The sequence below is a fragment of the Pan troglodytes genome, chromosome 9 (assembly GCF_028858775.2).
Source record: "Pan troglodytes isolate AG18354 chromosome 9, NHGRI_mPanTro3-v2.0_pri, whole genome shotgun sequence".
Lineage (NCBI taxonomy): Eukaryota > Metazoa > Chordata > Mammalia > Primates > Hominidae > Pan > Pan troglodytes.
In genome coordinates, this window is record NC_072407.2 from 88,406,085 (window position 1) to 88,425,077 (window position 18,993).

The 18,993-nt window shown below is 39.4% G+C and overlaps 1 protein-coding gene across 5 annotated transcripts in view; it reads left to right on the forward strand.

Annotated features, from left to right (window-relative positions):
* Positions 1-18,993, forward strand: part of CCDC81 (coiled-coil domain containing 81) — a 48,910-nt gene that overhangs the window by 15,653 nt on the left and 14,264 nt on the right. For 3 of the 5 annotated variants that reach the window (XM_009423924.5, XM_063783370.1, XM_063783371.1), the window contains 5 exons: positions 5,523-5,602; positions 7,814-7,935; positions 10,851-10,974; positions 17,789-17,876; positions 18,302-18,445. In XM_009423924.5, coding sequence (XP_009422199.3) covers positions 5,523-5,602; positions 7,814-7,935; positions 10,851-10,974; positions 17,789-17,876; positions 18,302-18,445 — 558 coding nt within the window. Of the gene's footprint in view, positions 1-2,725; positions 2,983-5,522; positions 5,603-7,813; positions 7,936-10,850; positions 10,975-17,788; positions 17,877-18,301; positions 18,446-18,993 lie in introns of all 5 variants that reach the window. The other 2 variants (XM_003313241.6, XM_063783369.1) reach the window with 1 other exon arrangement.

An 18,993-nucleotide genomic window follows, 5' to 3' on the forward strand; every position in this document is an offset into this window, starting at 1 on the left:
ATATAAGAAATGGGTTAGGTGCGATGGCTCATGCCTGTAATCCCAGCACTTTCGGAGGCTGAGGCAGGCGGATCACAAGGTCAAGAGATCGAGACCATCCTGGCCAACATGGTGAAACCCCATCTCTACTAAAAATACAAAAAACTAGCTGGGCGTGGTGGTGCCTGCCTGTAGTCCCAGCTACTCAGGAGGCTAAGGCAGGAGAATTGCTTGAACCCCGGAGGCGGAGGTTGCAATGGGCTGAGATTGCGCCACTGCACTCCAGCCTGGTGACAGAGTGAGACTCCATCTCAAGGAAAAAAGAAAAAAAATATGATGAAACATGATTAAGTGCTATGAAAGCCAAATTGATCAGAACTGGATCAAATGCTATGACGCCCAGAGGACAGCATGCCTAACTCTGCTTTAGGAAGATGACATATGAAGAGGTCTTAAAGGATGATAGGACTCTGTGATCAGAGAATCTGTTGGAAGATATTTCAGGAACAATATGAACAAGTCAAGAATATGGAATGAAGCCTGTTAAGGAAGTAACGGGTACTTCCGTATGGCTGAGGCATATGATTGTGGAGGCAGGCAGAGGAAGATAAGATGAAAATGGTAGGTAGGGACCAATTGTGAGGGGTCTTATATGGTGTGATCGGACTTTAGAATTCATCCTGTAGGCACTGAGGAGCCATTGAAAGTTTTTGAGCAGGGAATTATCTGTACAGATAGGATTAGTTTAGAAAGATACTCTTTCAGTTACAGTAGTTTGGTAAAATGCAGTAAAAGCCTGAACGAAGACAGTGATCAGGAGGGGAAATGAGGGTATCTACTCATGAGATATTACTCATGAGACATTTCAGATGTAGAATTGTTAGGGCTTAAGCTGAGAGTGGTGGGTAGGAAGAGGAAGGAAGGCGTTTAGTATGACTCAGATTTCTTGGTTGGAGAACAGATGGATGCTCATGCTATCAATTACCTTTATAGAGAATGAAGGGGAAAGGTGGATTTCGGTGGTGGCTAAAATAGTGAATTTGCTTTTGCACATGCTGAATTTGAGATACATGTGGGGATATTTAGGTAGAGGTGATACCAGAGCTTAAGAGAAGAGTGGAGACTAGAGATCAAGATTTGGATGTTTACCTAGGAGAGAATATATACTCAGCAGAAGAGATAAACAAGGACAAAATCCTATAAAACAAATAAACAAACCTCAGTATCTTATAAGAAGTAGAAGAGGAGGGAAGCCAGCAAAGGGGGCCAAGGAGTCAAACTATCCATTGACTTGACAATCTATGAGATGATAGTGTCCTAACTCAGATAAGTGATCTGAAAGACAGATTGCAGAGAGGCAGTGGGCAAATGGGAGGGGAAAATCCAGAGGCAGGCAAGACAGCCTTCTTTTTAGGAAATGTGTATTTTTTTAAAAATGGAGGGTGGTGGTTAGAATTATTGTTAAATTGTGCAGGAGACAGCAGGCTGATGCAGTGAAGCTCAGGTCTTGTTAATTTTCATTTTAGCAGTGGTGGACATTTGAAAGGATATAACTCATGCTTACTGAGTGAATGTTTAGAATATTCTCATCTTCTCTATGTCCTCTTTATCAGTGGACCTTGTTGTTGTCTCTCCTGACTTTGTCATCTTGATCCTCTTTGCTATTTACCCTTTTTCTGACTCGTGAACCTTGTATTGCTCCTACATCTGTTCTAGTTGGATAGACCCTGTGCTTCTTTCAAGCTAGATATAATCGTATTCCTTTGTAGTGTCATATATGGGCTCATTAGAGAGGAAAAGCTTTCTGTGAGTCATTTAGTCTGATACCCTTGTATAAGACCCTATTTCATTTAAATGATAACTTCTAGTGAAGATGGGTATCTTTTCAAAATATTTAACACTTGTAGGTATTTGTAATCATGTAAAAATGGCATGATAACTGGAGGAGATAGGCAAATGTATCAGTTCATTCTTGCATTGCTATAAAGAAATACCTGAGACTGGGTAATTTATAAAGAAAAGAGGTTTAATTGACCCATGGTTCCACAGGCTGTACAGAAGTATGGCTGGGGAGGCCTCAGGAAACTTACAATCATGGCAGAAGGTGCAGGGGAAGCAGTCATGTCTTACAAGGCTGGAGCAGGAGTAAGAGGGAGGATGGAGGGAGGTGCTACACACTTTTAAACAGCCAGATTTCATGATAGCTCACTCATTATCATGAGGACAGCACCCAGGGGGATGGTGTTAAACCATACATGAAGGATCCACCCCCATGATCCAATCACCTCCCAATAGGCCCCACCTCCAACACTGGGGAATACAATTCAACATGAGATTTGGGTGGGGACACAGATCCAAACCATATCAGCAAATATTGCTGCAGTATGTCCTAAAAGATAAGGGGGATGAAAACTTTAGGAAACCCTCTGAGGAAGAGAATCAGTTGGTTATTATATGTTTCCTAGAGAAAATCAAAAGCTTGTCTACAGTGTTATTTAGAAAGCTAATTGTTCTTATTTTGAGCATTGAACCTTATACTTTTAGAGAAAATTGTACTGATTAATATGTTAGTAACTACTTAATTGTCTGCAGTAATAATATTACATTGGGTACAACTAAAAGCTTCATCCAGAAGATTCTATTTTAGGGTATTGAGAATCAGATAATTATTTGTGAGTGTGTATGATATGTCCTTACGGTAATCACCACTTTCTTTCTCCCACCCCAACTGTCTTTTCTCCTTTAGGTGATATCCCAATTGTTCCACTTAATTTTGTCATGATATCCCTGGAGGGTCCATTTAACAGAGATGTAGTGGAAGGATGTGTGAAGGAGACATTGCTTTTTTTATCGCGTTCCATTTCCATGAAACAAAATGTGGAGTTTACATTCAAAGGAATTGGGGTCCTCATGATCAGAGACAGCAAAGTGAAGATGAGGTTTTATAAAGACTTCCTTTGTACCATGGATGGAAGTGGGGCTTTGGCAAAGGCCCTAGCAAATGTAAATTAATATTTTCCTTCTCCTAAGTCTTCTCCTAATTGTGGTTCTGACTCATCTATAGGTGTGTTGTAATTAAGAAAAATGAAGGTTGACATATTTTGAGTGACAGTTACCTGAAGTACATGGAAGTGCTTGTTTATACTTGATTAACTCTTTGACAAAAAAGATCAGGAAGGCAAAGGAACATTAAGAGTCAAAGTCAATTGAGGGATATAAATAGTAATGGAAACTCTTAGAATTCTGAACATTTTATAGTACCTTATAGGTTTTTTGTTTGTTTTTTGAGACAGAGTCTCACTCCGTCACCCAGGCTGGAGTGCAGTGGCACAATGTTGGCTCACTGCAACCTCCACATGCCGGGTTTGAGTGATTCTCCTGCCTCAGCCTCTCAAGTACCTGGAATTACAGGTGCGCGCCACCATGCCCAGCTAATTTTTGTATTTTTAGTAGAGACAAAGTTTCACCATGTTGGCCAGGCTGGTCTCGAACTCCTGGTCTCAAGTGATCTGCCTGCCTTGACCTCCCAAAGTGCTGAGATTATAGGCATGAGCCCCCATGCCTGGCGTATGGTTTAAAAACTTCTTCCACATGTATTATTTCATTTGAGCCTCAAAATAGTAAACAAGCAGCATTATTATCATCCTAATTTTACAATTGAGAAAAGTAGGGGCTCAGAGAGGCTATGTGGGAATCCCAAGGTGAACTAGAACTGGAATTCAAGCCCAGACTTCCTAACCACTTGGTTTTTGCTGGTTCTACTATTTTATTTTTTAATGTTGGTTCTACTATTTTATTTTAATGAAAGTTCTATAACAAAATCTAATTTGAGTCATGGAGTTTTTGAATCTTTAGCTTTTAATTTGCCATGTTGTAGAAGAAATTTCCTAATTGGCATCATTATTGTCAACCATTAAGTAGCTGGTGTGACCTTCATGCTAAGTTGGATACAGCAGAGTTTAAACAAATGAAATAGTCAATCTACCAGACTTACTGAATACTTAGTGTGCCTCAGGTACTCCTCTGGAAACTAACAAAGTAGACATGAATGAATTGAATTATTATGGAATGTTATATAATCCTATATCCCATAAAGCCAAACTCTGATTTTTTTAATGAAAAGGCTATTAATATCATCTCAGTCTACCCATTTCTCCTTTTATGAAGCTTCGGGATGGGGATTTAGGAAATGAAATTGTGCATAATGAAACTCCTGGTGTTTTCTACACAATCTGGTTTCATACAGGATTGCTAAGAGGATTGCCAACCCTGTGTGTGGAAAGTGGGAAACACATGCAGGAAAAACCCTTGCTTTTCCATGAAAACACAAGGCAAGATTTGCAAGTCCATCAGCAAGGCCAAAGTGGCTAGCTCATCTCTAACCCTCAGGGATTCTGCTGAACTTTGTAGCTTCAATATGTGTTTAAAAGAGAAGACAGCATTTTCCTTGACCTGCTGAACTGTAAAGCACGTCTTTTACAGAACATTTTCCAAAAGAACTAGTCCTGAAAAATACTCTATGAAAAAAGGGTTTGGAGGTCAAAGCTGACTGAAAACTGCTGATCGAATCAATCACCCTCATGGACAGAGGGACAGAGCACATCAGCATGTTAAAGGAGCTGAGAAGTCTGGCTGGAAAGCAGTCAGTTTAACTGCCTGAATGTATTTAATCATGGAATTCTAGGTTAATCCAATATCTCATTAGCTCTGTAAGACATATTTTGGAAAACTGCTGTGAAGTGGTGTGAGTGAGAGTTTATTCCCAAATGACCCGTAACTTAAAACTGTCTTGTAGAGTAGTCCCCTTGGAAAGCTGTGTGCTTATTTCAGTAATGCTGCTTTTATTAGAAATATTTTCTATACTTCTTTTTGGGAATTCACTTCAAAGGCTTTTGTAAGTGATAGCATTCATGCAAAAATGATAATTTTATATATTATTCTACAGTAAAAATGTGACAATGTGACTATTATGTTTACAGTTACATGAGAATTAAAGTAGTCATTTGTTCAGTATTTACTATGTGCTAGCTACTTACACAGAGGACCTCATGGAAGTGCTATTAGATCCTTTTATTATCCCCAGAAACCTAGTGCTTAAGGCCACATGCCTGTTAGCAGTGTGGGGATTTGAACATGAGCCCACCTGACTCGAAAGCTTTTCTCTTAATTGCCTAATTTTAGTTATTTGGGTCAAGAGTGGAATTAGACAGCTTGCTCACTTTCCAGATATTTTTACAAAGTCTGCTATCTTCTTAAAGACATCTAAAAGAATCTGTCAACTCTGAAGGCAATTCCCTAAAAGGAAATGGTTTGAGAAAAGGCAACACCGAAAGAATTGCTGTGCAGCTACCCAGGGTGATTGCTCTGATGAATGAGATCATTCCTCATTGGATTTTTAAGCTCTGGACTTATAAGCGCTTAACATAAACAACAACAAGAAAAGTATCGTGGTAGCCTTGCCTATGAGACAGCCTGCAGTTTTTAATTTGTCTGAGTCCTGGACCTCAGCCTAGATGTAACCTTGCTCTGTTGCTGTCCTCTAGAGGCCTGGCACTGTGGACTCGGTGTTACCTAGCAGAGAGGCCTTGAGGAAGTGGCCCAGCAGTGTGCTTGCGTTTCCAAGGTGAGTGCTTTGCTTCACGGGTTCCTCTAGGCACTAGCACTCCTTGCTGATCTGCTGATCTCATTGGGCAGTGTTTCTCAATGTTTTGTAGCTCATGTTCCTTTTAATGTATTCTCTCTGTCTGTCTCTCCCTCTCTAAATGCACCAACAAAGAAGAGTTTATTGCATACACTTTCTGTAGTTAAGTTAAATAACAATGGACATTTATTCTTTTTTATCCCCCCTCACCGAGACGGAGTCTTGCTCTGTCACCCAGGCTGGAGTGCAGCGGCACGATTTCTGCTCACTGCAACCTCGGTCTCCTGGGTTCAAGCAATTCTCTCCTGCCTCAGCCTTTGGAGTAGCTGAGATTACAGGCGCACGCCACCACGCCTGGCTAATTTTTGTACTTTTAGTAGAGATGAGGTTTCACCATATAGGCCAGGCTGGTCTCGAACTCTTGGTCTCAAGTGATCCATCCGCCTCGGCCTCCCAAAGTGCTGAAATTACAGGCGTGAGCCACCAGGCATGGCCCATTTACTCTTTTTTAAAACTACCCTTGGCTCCTGGAAATTCTGATACTACCTTCCATTAACCTTAGTCCCTGCAGTATTAGTAAAACTCTTCTCACCTGCTGAACTTTCCATTACTTTGTACCACTTCTTCTGCCCTAGCTGCTGCTTCTTCCTTCAGTTCAGCCCATTTCCTGTCCCTGCTCGGATTTTTACCACTAAACGGGTTAAACAGATAAGTTAGAATAAGGAAACAGCTTTACTCCATGAGCACAGTGGTTGTTACTGGTGGTTGCATATTACTGTATTTAATCTTCACGACAACCATGTGACTTATGTATTATAATTCTCCATTTTATCATGATACAAAATTAATTTTAATTTTTTTCTTTTACATGAATGAAGCAACATGGTGCACTATTGAGAACACTGGAGTAGGAGTCAGGAGACTTTAGTTTTATTTCCAGTTTGGCCATCACTTATTCATTGTGTGCCCTTAATTATGTTAATAATCTTAATTGCTGTGCCATTAACCACTGTGCATTTCAGGTGGAGGAAGTTTGGGGAATAACAACTAGCTTCCTAAAGCATTATTACTTTAGGAAGTATGAGTAAAGTATGAAAGTATGAGAATTTCTGAGATGTTTTGAGTGTGACATTCTCTTGTTTGTTGCTTTGGAACAACCCCCTCCCGGAAGAGCTGTATGACACATACCTCAGAAGATTCAGTGTGAAGTCCAGAGTAAGCCTTAGAGGTTGTTTTCCAACTGCCTCATCTTGCACACGAAATGGCCGTGCAATTAATAAGCAGCCAAGCTTATAGAAATAAAACCATGGCTCCTGGTCCAGTGTTCTTTCCATTGCACCATATTGCCTTACTCACTAAAAATAAATCAGTGGATTGAAAAGAATTTTATTTTGATGGTTTCGGAAGGCAAACGTGGCTGTTCCCTTTGACATATTTTGGCTTAGGCACTCCAGGAGGGAAATAATTATAGTGGGTCAAAGAACAGAGATGGAGTCTCCATCAAGTCAAGGGCCTAGAAATGGACATGGGGACTTAAATACTCAAAACAATTGTTGGTGTTTTATTTATGTGACATTTGGCCCCTGAATTGACTGAAGGTACCCCCACCCCCACTCCCTACTCCAACCTAGTACTCCATACCTGAGGCCAAAGAAATCCTACAACTACACACACCAACTGAACATCCCCCTTCCTCCCTGCTGCAAATTGTAGCTTTGTAAGTCCTTCACTTTTGCCTGGGGAGAGAATGATGAAGTGAAGTGGCAAAGGAGGGAGGAGACAAATGGTTATTTTGGGGCATACTCTACCAGGCTATGAATCTTTGCCTTCAAGCTATCCAACAACCTTTTTTCCACTGTATCACCCCATAGCATCTAGTTAAAGAACTAGGATATAAAAATTCAAATTGAAACAAAAACCAATAACCTAAATAAAGGACTTCAAGGCAATTTCTCTATATGCAAGCTGCTTTGAGACTATGGTATAGAGGGAAAGGCCTTGGTCAGCTTCCAGAAAGCCTTGGAGAATATTAATCTATGATATGTACTCAGCACATCAGAGCACTCACCCCTTGAAGAAAGTGGGCTTATTTCAGAATCAGCCAGCTGGCTCGGTTGCTTCCAGAACTTGAGAGTTCACACAGTTACCTGTTCAGGTTCAGTGCAGCGGAAAAACATATTGGCTCATTCCTAGGATTGAGCTCAAGGAGATGGAAAACAAACTGCCTATGGAGACCCTTGTAGAAGAATGTGGAGACAATAGAGAAAGGAAGTGCAAGTTAAAAGACCAGTCAGACAAAGAAGAAGGCACCAGAGGTAGGCCAATGATTTCTGGGTACAATCTGTCACTCTTTACTGCTATGAGCCCAGCCATATTGCTTAGCCCAAGGTAAATAAAGTTAAATTTACAAATAATCACTATATTATTATTACTTTTTTTTTTTTTGAGATGGAGTCTCGCTGTTGCCCAGGCTGTAGTGCAGTGGCATAATTTCAGCTCACTGCAACTTCCACCTCCCAGGTTCAAGCGACACTCCTGCCTCAGCCTCACGAGCAGCTGAGATTACCATCATGTGCCACCATGCCTGGTTAATTTCTTTATCTTTTGTATAGATGGGCCAGGCTGGTCTCGAACTCCTGACCTGAAGTGATCCGCCCACCTAGGCCATCCAAAGTGCTGGGATTACAGGCATGAACCACCGCACCCAGCCACAAATAATCACTATATTATTTCTAACAAATACGTTCTATTCCTAGAATCCTGCATCTGACCTTAATTTTGAGCTTACTTACTTTATGAGCCTTAGATCCTATGACTCTCAGGCTCTTAGATCATCGTCTCTTTGCTGGCTCCCCATTGCTCTAAGGGGCCAAAACTCAGAGGACTACAGGCAGGTAACGCAAATGCAGGAAGTGGTCTGGATGTAAGTGGGTTGGAGACATGTTAGCTTAGTTAACATTTCTTATGAAAAACAAAGAGTGGCAGTTTTATCACTTTGATGTCTGTAGAAGAAAGCTGGATTCTCATACCTATGTCTGCCTCTAATCTGTTGTGATAGGTTGTTTTGGTGGAAGCAAATGAAGAAAATCCTAGGACTCCAAAGATTTTTTTTTTTTTTTAACCAAAGACTTTTTATTTTCTTTTTGAGATGGAGTCTCGCTCTGTCACTCAGGCTGGAGTTCAGTGGCACAATCTGCGCTCACTGCAACCTCCGCCTCCTGGGTTCAAGTGATTCTCCTGCGTCCAAGCTATTCTCCTGCATCAGCCTCCCCGGAAGTAGCTGGGACTACAGGCGCGCACCACCACGCCCAGCTAATTTTTGTATTTTTAGTAGAGATGGGGTTTCACCATATTGGCCAGGCTGGTCTCAAACTCCTGACTTCAGGTGATCCGCCTGCCTTGGCCTCCCAGAGTGCTACAATTACAGGTGGGAGCCACCACACGCAGCCACAGACATTTTGAAAGGGTCCTAGGGACCCCAAAAAGTATGGCTTGCCTGGCCACACTTTGAGGACTGTTCCTCTAGCAGATTGTTGCTTTGCGGAAATGTGGCCCAAGTGGTATCAGATCTTCTAATTTTTCCAATTTTACTATATGTGCTACTAAAGTGAGCACAATCTTCTGATTTTTCAAAAGAAGCAGAGATCCTGACTTTAATGTAAAATCTGTTGACGACTTTTGTTGATATTGAAACAAAAAATGCTAATTAGGCCAAACAAAACATACCAATGGGTGAACATTGGCTTGTGCATGTCTGTTTTCTACGTGTGGCCTACAGGATTGCATATCAACTTTTAGCCTAATATTCATATGCTTTTATTTCTCTAGTCTCATCTCCCACTGTGCCCTATATAGACCCCTTTTTTGGGAAAAATTATCTATTCATGTTCTTCTTTTTCTTTGAGGTGGGGTCTTGCTCTGTCACCCAGGGTGGAGTGCACTGTCTTGGCTCACTGCAGCCTCAACCTCCTGGGCTCAGGTGATCCTCCCACCTCAGCCTCCTGAGTAGCTAGGACCACAGGTGTGCGCCACCATGCCTGGCTAATTTTTGTACTTTTTGTAGAAACAGGGTTTTGCCATGTTGCCTAGGCTGGTTTTGAACTCCTGAGGTCAAACGATCTGCCCACCTTGGCCTCCCAAAGTGTTGGGATTACAGGCGTGAGCCACTGTGCTCGGCCTATTCATGCTCTTCTAACATGCCTGCCCTTCCCCAACTTCATCCTTTTGTTCATTTTTTTTTTCCTGCAGCCTGAATTGTCCTTCCTTTTCTTTCAATCTATCTCCATCCTACTCACCTTTTAGTACCCTTTTCACATCTCACTTCCTCCATGAAAACTTATCACTGAATTCTGAAGTGGCTTCTCTCCTCTGAACATATCAGATCCTTAAAGACTACATTTGGCTGGGCATGGTGGCTCATGCCTGTAATCCCAGCACTTTGGGAGGCTGAGGTGGGTGGATCACCTGAGGTCAGGAGTTCGAAGCTAGCCTGGCCGACATGGCGAAACCCCATCTCTACTACTACAAAAAAAAAAAAAAAGAGTTAGCTGGGAGTAGTGGCGTGCACCTGTCATTCCAGCTACTTGGGAGGCTGAGGTGGGAGAATTGCTAGAACCTGGGAGGCAGAAGTTGCAATGAGCTGATATTGGGTTACTGCACTCCAGCCTGGGCGACAGGGTAAGACTCCATCTCAAAAAAAAAAAAAAAGACTGCAACATTTATTTGTGACTTATACATTTTGCATCACTGTCCTAAGTTGTTATTTATTAAATGTATATTATAAAGCACTTAGCACTGTTAGCACATAAGATGACCTCCAAATGGGAGCTCTCACTTTTTTGTTTGTATCTTATTTTTCTCTTCAACTATATCTATCGAAAGATCTTTACAGGCAAAATGTCTAAATCTACAGATATCAAAGTTGTAAAACTACCACTGTTCATTTTTCATGAGAAATGTTAACTAAACTAACATGTCTCCTGGTCATGTTATATCCAGCCCACTTCCTGCATTTATGTTATTGCCTCTTTTTGTCCTCTAAAAGCTTAGCACAGTACTTTCTTTGCAAATATACAGCAAAAACATTTTTTTATACCACAATAGAACAAGGGGTGATTATTTAAAGATAAGAGAGTGTATATTATATGAAAATTTCCCTTGGTAAAAACTACACAGTTAGTGGTTTGAGAGTTGAAAGGAGACTCGTTTTCATTCATTCTTTATTCTACAGATATCTCATTGCCCAAAAGACTTCGAGATAGACAAGCTTTGTTCCCTGCCAAAGTGACAAATGTCAGCTTGCTGGAAAAGTTTGAACGAAGTGAGAGTGGTGGGAAGATTATGACTCCTGAAAGGTAATGCATTGACTTTTTTTTTTTCTGTTGTACTTTACTAAATATATTTTTGAGTCGTTGCTTGATGCAGGGAACTGTAATTGTTCATTAATTCATTTATCCAGTGTTCTTTAGAGCTTTCTATATGCAACATGATGGGAATAATAAAGGTGACCAAGGTTCACCATCTAGTGGGAAAGCCAGACATATGCAGAGGGATAAATTACGATTCAGTGGAATAGATGTTATGACACCGGCGGAAACAAAATAGCACAGAGTTGGGATCATCCAACTTTTTCTGTAGATTTGGGCTTCCCAAATCTACAAAACTTTCCATTTTCCGAGTGCTTGGATATTATGATGTGACACAATGTTATATTTACATCAAATTGGAAAGTAGTTTTGCCAAACATAGCCAGCACTCCAGTAGTTCTCAATAAACATTACTTGAATGAATGAGTGTATTACAATTTATCATGGTCGTTTTCTTCTTGTGATGGTATGTCAAAAGATTTCTAAAATATTTTATCCTTCTCTCTGAGTAGGATACTTTTTAAGACCTCAAATCAGTCAACCATACTCAACCATGCTCATTCATTGTTTACTGAGCACCTAACTATGTACTTTGCATTGTGCTGCCAACCTTTAATTTATTAATGTGTCAAAATTTATCAGCTATCATATGTGCAATTTATGTACTTTGTGGATTACTAAAGTCATGTTAAAAACTCTAGGAATGCTTGTTTTGGATAATATCACTGTTATGAAAGATAATTGAGAATTAGATATATAGTACTTGGGAATTTAATTCAATACAACAAGTATTGAGCACCACCATGTGCCAGGTACTATTCTAGGCACTGAAGATTCAGAGTTACAGATGTATAAACCTGCTTTTATAAAACTTACAGTCCTGCAGGAAGACTGAAATTAAAAAAAAAATGCATGCGATGAAGACAGCAAAAGTACAGAGGCTGCAAAAGGTCAGAGTAATTGTTGGAAGTGGTTGGTAAAGGTTTCCTATAGAAGTTGACTCAAAAATGTTTGTTTCCTGTAGAAGTTAACCAAAAAATAGGCCAGGCGCAGTGGCTCACGCCTGTAATCCCAGCACTTTGGGAGGCCGAGGCAGGCGGATCACGAGGTCAGGAAATCAAGACTATCCTGGCTAACACGGTGAAACTCTGTCTCTACTAAAATAAAAAAAATTACCCGGGTGTGGTGGTGAGCGCCTGTAATCCCAGCTACATGGGAGGCTGAGGCAGGAGAATGGCGTGAACCCGGGAGGCGGAGGTTGCAGTGAGCCAAGATTGTGCCACTGCTCTCTAGCCTGGGTGACAGAGCAAGACTCTGTCTCAAAAAAAAAAAAAAAAAAAAAGAAGTTAACCAAAAAATGTTTTTTGTGCTGATTACTAAAACAACACGTTTATCATAGAAATTTTGAGAAAACCAAAAAAGCAAGAGTTATAAAAAATCACCCATAATCCCTCTACATAGAGGAAACTTTATATTAACCTTATGGTGTATGTCGTTTATTTCAATGCATATACAATATATACAGATACTTACACTTGGAATATACACAGTTTTTAAATAAAATTGAGATATTATATGGATTTTTGTTACATTTAATAAGTGGTGATTTCCCCATGACATTAAATATTCTAAAACCTTAACAAATAATTGCACATCATCTTAATGAAAGATTAAACCTTTTGTTTAACCAATCTCCTATTGGATATTTAGATGGCTTCCAGTTTTTAAGTACTATAAATAATGTTGTGAAAATATAATTAAACATAATTCCTTGCATACAACTGGATATTGCATAGGATAAAAACTTTAAAGTTAAATTTCAGAGATAAGAGGTGAGTCCATTTTCATGCCTTTGATACACATTTCCAATTATCTTCTTCATGGTTGTAGCAAATTATCCTCTCAGCAACAGTAATATGAGAGAGTGCTATATTTTCTACAGCTTTGCTAATACCTTAGCAAAGTGAAATGATGGTATTTCATTATTGTTTTTAACCTGTGTTTGTTTGATTTCTAGTGGGTTTTTTTGTTTTGTTTTGTTTTTGAGATAGCATCTCACTCTGTCACCAAGGCTAAAGAACAGTGGCATGATCATGGCTCACTGCAGCCTCAACCTGCTGGGCTCAAGTGATTTTCCTGCCTCAGACCCCAAGTAGCTGGGACTATAGGTGTGCACCACCACACCAGCTAATTTTTTGATTTTTTTTTTTTTTTTTTGTAGAGATGGGGTCTTAGTATGTTGTGTAGGCTGGTCTAGAACTCCTGGCCTCAAGCAATCCTCCCACTTCGGTCTCTCAAAGTGCTGGGATTACAGGCATGAGCCACCACACCTGGCCTGCATTTACTTTTATATTGTTTCTTGGCCATCTGTAGTTCTTTTACAATTTTCCTGCTTGAATCCTGTGTCCTTTTTTAACTGGGAGCTTTACTTTTTCTTAAAAAAAAGTTGTATTTCTTATAAAGAGAACTTCATATATCATAAGTATGAATAGTTTTCTGATGTGTATGTTTTAAACATTTTCCCAATTCTTTTTTTTCTTTTTAATTTTGTTTCTGCACCATTTCGTGCACAGAAGTTTAAAATATATCTTTTCTGATTTACCAACCTGTCCAAGTCCCCAAACACCATGTTTGGGAATGTCAGTCCATGATTACATTTTCATTTTGAAAAAAATATTCTTTTAGAAGAGTAAAGAATGATTTAGAGGGATAAGATTAGCAGCAGAGGAAGAGGTGTAATAAAATGGAAAAGTGTAGCACAATTTAGCAGATCAAGGCAGTAGTCTAGGCAATCTGTTTCCAACAAATGACCCTAAGGCCTCAGAGGGCCTTAAGAGCATATCAAAGGCTGAGAGTGAGGTAATATGGGTGGGACTCTGGGCTCTATTTCCTCACTTCCACTGGAGGATGTGTGCTGTTTTTCTGTTTTATATTATTGGGGTTTGAGTAACATTTGTTTAAACTAAGAAGGATAGGACTTTCATTGTTTAACAGTTGAGTATGACTCGTTTGGGGAAAGGTAATAAGGGTATGAAACAAAGATCAGATGGAAAGCTTTAGCTTTGTTGGGGATTAGTTAAGGGAGGTTAAGAAGGAGATGTCAAAGATGACCCCAGATTTTGGCTTAGGTAACTGGGAGAAGATGGCACCATTATTCAAAATAGGGACTACTATAGGAAGTGCAAATTTGGCTGGTGCTGAAGGGCATGTAGTGGTTAGTGAGTCTGTAAAATTTTCACTCCGAGTTAGAGGATTAAAAAAATACAAATGAATCCTCTTGGATCATAAGAAACCAGATTGAGACATATTTCTTATTACTTCTTCATGTCAGTTGCATCTGACAGGTTATTTAAATCAAACCTTTAGGGAATCAGCATTCACCCCACCCCAGATTTTGAGGCCTAAGAGAAGTTATTAAAAAATAAAGTGTTCTGCTTGTAGCAATATGGTGGTCTAAATAATCTGAAAAGGTCCTCTACTGAGAGCCAAATCTAGTCCACCATATATTTTTATAAACAGTTTCACCAAAACACTGCTATGCCCATCCATTTGCATATTATCTGTACCTGCTAGTTGTGTCAGGGACTGTATGGCCCTCAAAGCCTAAAATATTCACTCTCTGGCTCTTTTCATGAAAAGTTTTGCAACCCCTGCTCTAAAGGATCTTATTTTCATCTCAGGCTCCTGACTTCTGACAGATGGAGTTGGGCTAAAAATGAAGTCAGAATCCAAAATTACAAAGACCACGTGGAAATAAGCTGCCACATAATGAGAGCCATCAGAAACAAAAGATGGAAGAATTGAGCTCTCAAGGATTGTGGATCCTGAACATTATAAAATATAGAATATAGAATAAGTTGTTTAAAATCTTTACATAAATTAAAAGAATGGAGAGTATGAACAAGGTATAAGAAATTAGAAAACATGACCAGTGTGGTCAGAGTTGAGCATTTGCATTTTGGAATTGCAGTAAGGGAGTGTAGACTTATACAATACCTAATTCATTGGTTATTCAGAAGACACATTTTATTACTTTTTCCAAATGAATACAGGTTTATAGTGGGGCGCTTTCTCATTTTATGCTGTGGTTCATTTAATGTTAGTTATTTGGTACTTTGTAATTTGCTGAACCTTCTTTTCTAGCTTGAGTACTTTTACAGTAATTGCTTTATGTATACTTGAAGACATTGTATACTACTATTCCTTAGATGTAAATTTCTAGATATTTAGATATTAGCTAAACCTTGTTAAAATAAGTTGTTAAAAGCTTTTAAATCCTCACTATTTTTTTCTTTGAGAGAGATATTAAAAATCTTTCACCATGATGGTATATTTTTCAGTAATTACATCAATTTTTGCTTCTTAAGCAATATTAAATTCTACACGTCTAGGATTTTTTTTGGTAGATAGTTCCTTATATCATTATGAAATATTTTCCTTCATCTCTACTAAAATCTTTTGCCTTCATTTCTGTACTATGTAATTTAACAGTGCAACATCTGATTAGTATTTACCTGGAATAGCCTTTTAATGTCATTTTAAGAATTTTTGTGTGTGTTTTATTATTTCATGTGTGTCTCTACTAAATAGCTTATATTTGGATGTTTTAAAACTCAATCTAGACTTTAATTTCAGTTGTAATTATTGGTATATTTGAACCTATCTTTACTGTCTTATTTTGTATTTTCCATTTACTGTGCATTTAACTTCATTATTACCCCTTTTCTGTTGGACTGATCTCATTTCTTTAGTATGCTTTGAATTTCCTTTGACCATGTTTCTTCAGTATGCTTCCAATTTCCTTCAAACTGTATCCCCTTCCAAACCTGTATTTTTTTTGTCTAGAACTTTTGTCCCAATTTGGTTTTAAGTGTTAAAACATTTTGTATTATTTTATGGTCAATGATTAATTTGGATTTGTCAACATGTTTTACCAATTTCTTTGGTCACCATCATTTCTTCTTTTTCCTTTTTTTTTTTTTTTTTTTTTGCCCAGGCTGGAGCGCAGTGGTGTGATCTTGGCTCACTGCAACCTCCGCCTCCCGCGCTCAACCAATTCTCCTGCCTCAGCCTCCTGAGTAGTTGGGATTACAGGTGCACACCATCATGCCTGGCTAATTTTTGTATTTTTAGCAGAGACAGGGTTTCACCATGTTGGCCAGGCTGGTCTCAAGCTCCTGACCTCAAGTTATCCACCTGCCTCGGCCTCCCAAAGTGCTGGTATTACAGGCGTGGGCCACCACGCCTGGCCTGTTTCTTATATCCCTGTCCTTCCTCCTAGGTTTATTTTTCTTCTTGCTAAAGTATATCCTGTAATGGTTCCCTGTCTTTTCAGTACACTTATTCTTTGTATTGCTTAAAATGATTCTTACTGTGTTGTCGCTCTTGAGTGCTGATTCTTGGTTCATAGTTATTTTCCTTCAGCATTTTAATGATATTGCTCCATTTTCTCCTGACAGTTGTCCTGATGCAACGTCCGAATCAATCTGGTTGTCATTCTTTCTTGTAGCTTTTAAGAATCTTTCTTATTTCTTGATGTTCTGCATGACTATTCTTAGGGGTCATGATTTTCTGGAAAATTCTTATCTGTTATTTTCTAGAATATTGTTCTTTGCCATTTCCTTTATTCTAAAAATTCAGCACTTCTATTAAATGCATGTTTGAGCTTCTGAATCTGTTCTCTATTTCTCTACTTTTAAATATTTTCATTCTTGGCCTGGCGCGGTGGCTCATGCCTGTAATCCCAGCACTTTGGGAGGCCGAGGTGGGCAGACCACTAGGTCAGGAGGCCGAGACCAGCCTGACCAATATGGTGAAACCCCGTCTCTACTAAAAATACAAAAATTAGCCCAGCGTGGTGGTGTGCACCTGTAATCCCAGCTACTCAGGAGGCTGAGGCAGGAGAATCACTTGAACTTGGGAGGCAGAGGTTGCAGTGAGCTGAGATTGCGCCATTGCACTCCAGCCTGGGTGACAGAGCGAGACTCTGTCTCAAAAAATAAAATAACATAAATAAAATTAAAAAATAAATATTTTCATTCTTCGAGCTGCTTTTTAGGTGATATTATCAGTCCTATTTTCTAATGAATTAATACTAGTATTAATATTAATACTCACCCCTAATTCATCTCCCTCCACCACACTGACCACAGGCACCTTCCACCTGAAGGACTGCACTGGTTTGTTTGCTTGGAATGTCTTTTCCATCAGATATCTACACTGTTGTTCTCTTACTTCCATCAGGTATTTACTCCTATGTCACTTCCTTGGTAAGAACTTCCCTGGCCATTCTCTTTACAGTTTAACACTCCATTCCTCCAGCATTGCAAGGCATTTATCATCATGGAACATACTATAGAGTGCACTTATTTATCTTGTCACTGGGCTGTCTATCCCCATCAGAATGTTAATTCCACGAGGGCAGGGACTTTTGTATGTGTGTATTTTGTTCTTCATTGCTTCTCCTGTGCTTAGAACAGTGTACATGGTAAGCACTCAATACATTTCTGTGGAATGAATACATTTCATCCCCATTTCACACGATTGGTAACTGGGACTTTGCAAGATTACACAGCTGGTCTGATGTCAGTCATCTTGTAAGCAAGAAAGCTGGGATTCAAACCCACCTTTATCTGACACAAATTCAGATTCTGTGGTACATATTCTTAACCTCTATACATATAGCTGTTTTGAAGTAAACCACTGAAATATTTTTCTTCATCTTATACTTGCCTCTAAAATTAGTATTGCCCTTGAGGTCAGATTGTATTAAACATTAATTAATGTTGCTTTGTTTTTATAGCTTATTATCTCCAAGTTGTTTGAAACACGACAGTGAGATGAAGCCCCAAACATCTCCAGCTTGCCAGGATCATAATAAGGCAGGACAGGTACAGTGTTTCCAAACAAATAAGCCCCATCAGAATCTTATACTGATTTTTGTTTCTCAAAGAGAGTTCTGGGAATCTCTCTTCCTTAATTATATGAGTATGGCTCAAGTACTCAAGTACTCAGGCTCAAAACTAGACTGTGATAAATCTATCTACTAGTCAAGATGTACTGGTAAACAAAAAAAGAGTTGAGAAATCCCTTTCTAAGTTTCAGCTGCTATAAATACTTCTGATGAAGTGGGAGTTCAGAAGATCCTTTAGAGTATTTCTGGGGTCCACTCTGCAAATCTCATTTTGCTGTCACTAATATATCCATTAATAATAGGTTTCTTGATATACCTAGCCTTTGGAGAGCTTGTGAAGGGAATGCGAAAGCAAAAAGGTAAAATGTAAAAATTTATTTGTCCTGAAATTTGGGATTGTAGGAAATGTGCTATGTATGTTTGCAACGAGCACAACGAAATTCCCCGTTGTACTACAGTGAGGAAAGGAGGAGAGAGATAGAAGATGAGAGACTCATACAGCAGTATCAGATGTTGAAGGATCAGGAGGCTCTCTTCAGACACCAGGTAGTCCAACACCTCGATTAGTCTTTAATATGGGGCAGTAGAACATGATTATATAATGTAATTTATTATTATTTTTTATTGGCACAGGGTCTCACTCTGTCACCCAGGTTGGAATGCAGTGGCACAACCTCTGCTCACTGCAGCCTTGACCTACTTGGGCTCAGATGATCCTTCGACCTCAGCCTCCAGATTAGCTGGGACTACAGGCACACGTCACTACACCTGGCTAATTTATGTATTTTTTGTAGAGACGGGGTTTCACCATGTTGCCCAGGGTGGTCTCCAACTCCTGGGCTCAAGCATCCAGAGGCTCCAACTCCCGCCTCTGCCTCCCAAAGTGCTGGGATTACAGGCATGACCCACTGAGCCCAGCCTATAATGTAATTTAAAAATGTTCCATCATATGTCTGTACTGTGGGATATCTAATCACGTATTTACTGTTAGACTAAAACTTGCGTTGAAGTTTTCACTAATAATAAACAACACTGGGATGAATTCCATGCAGTCGAATGTTTGCACATATCACTGATTTTCTTTAACCTAAGGT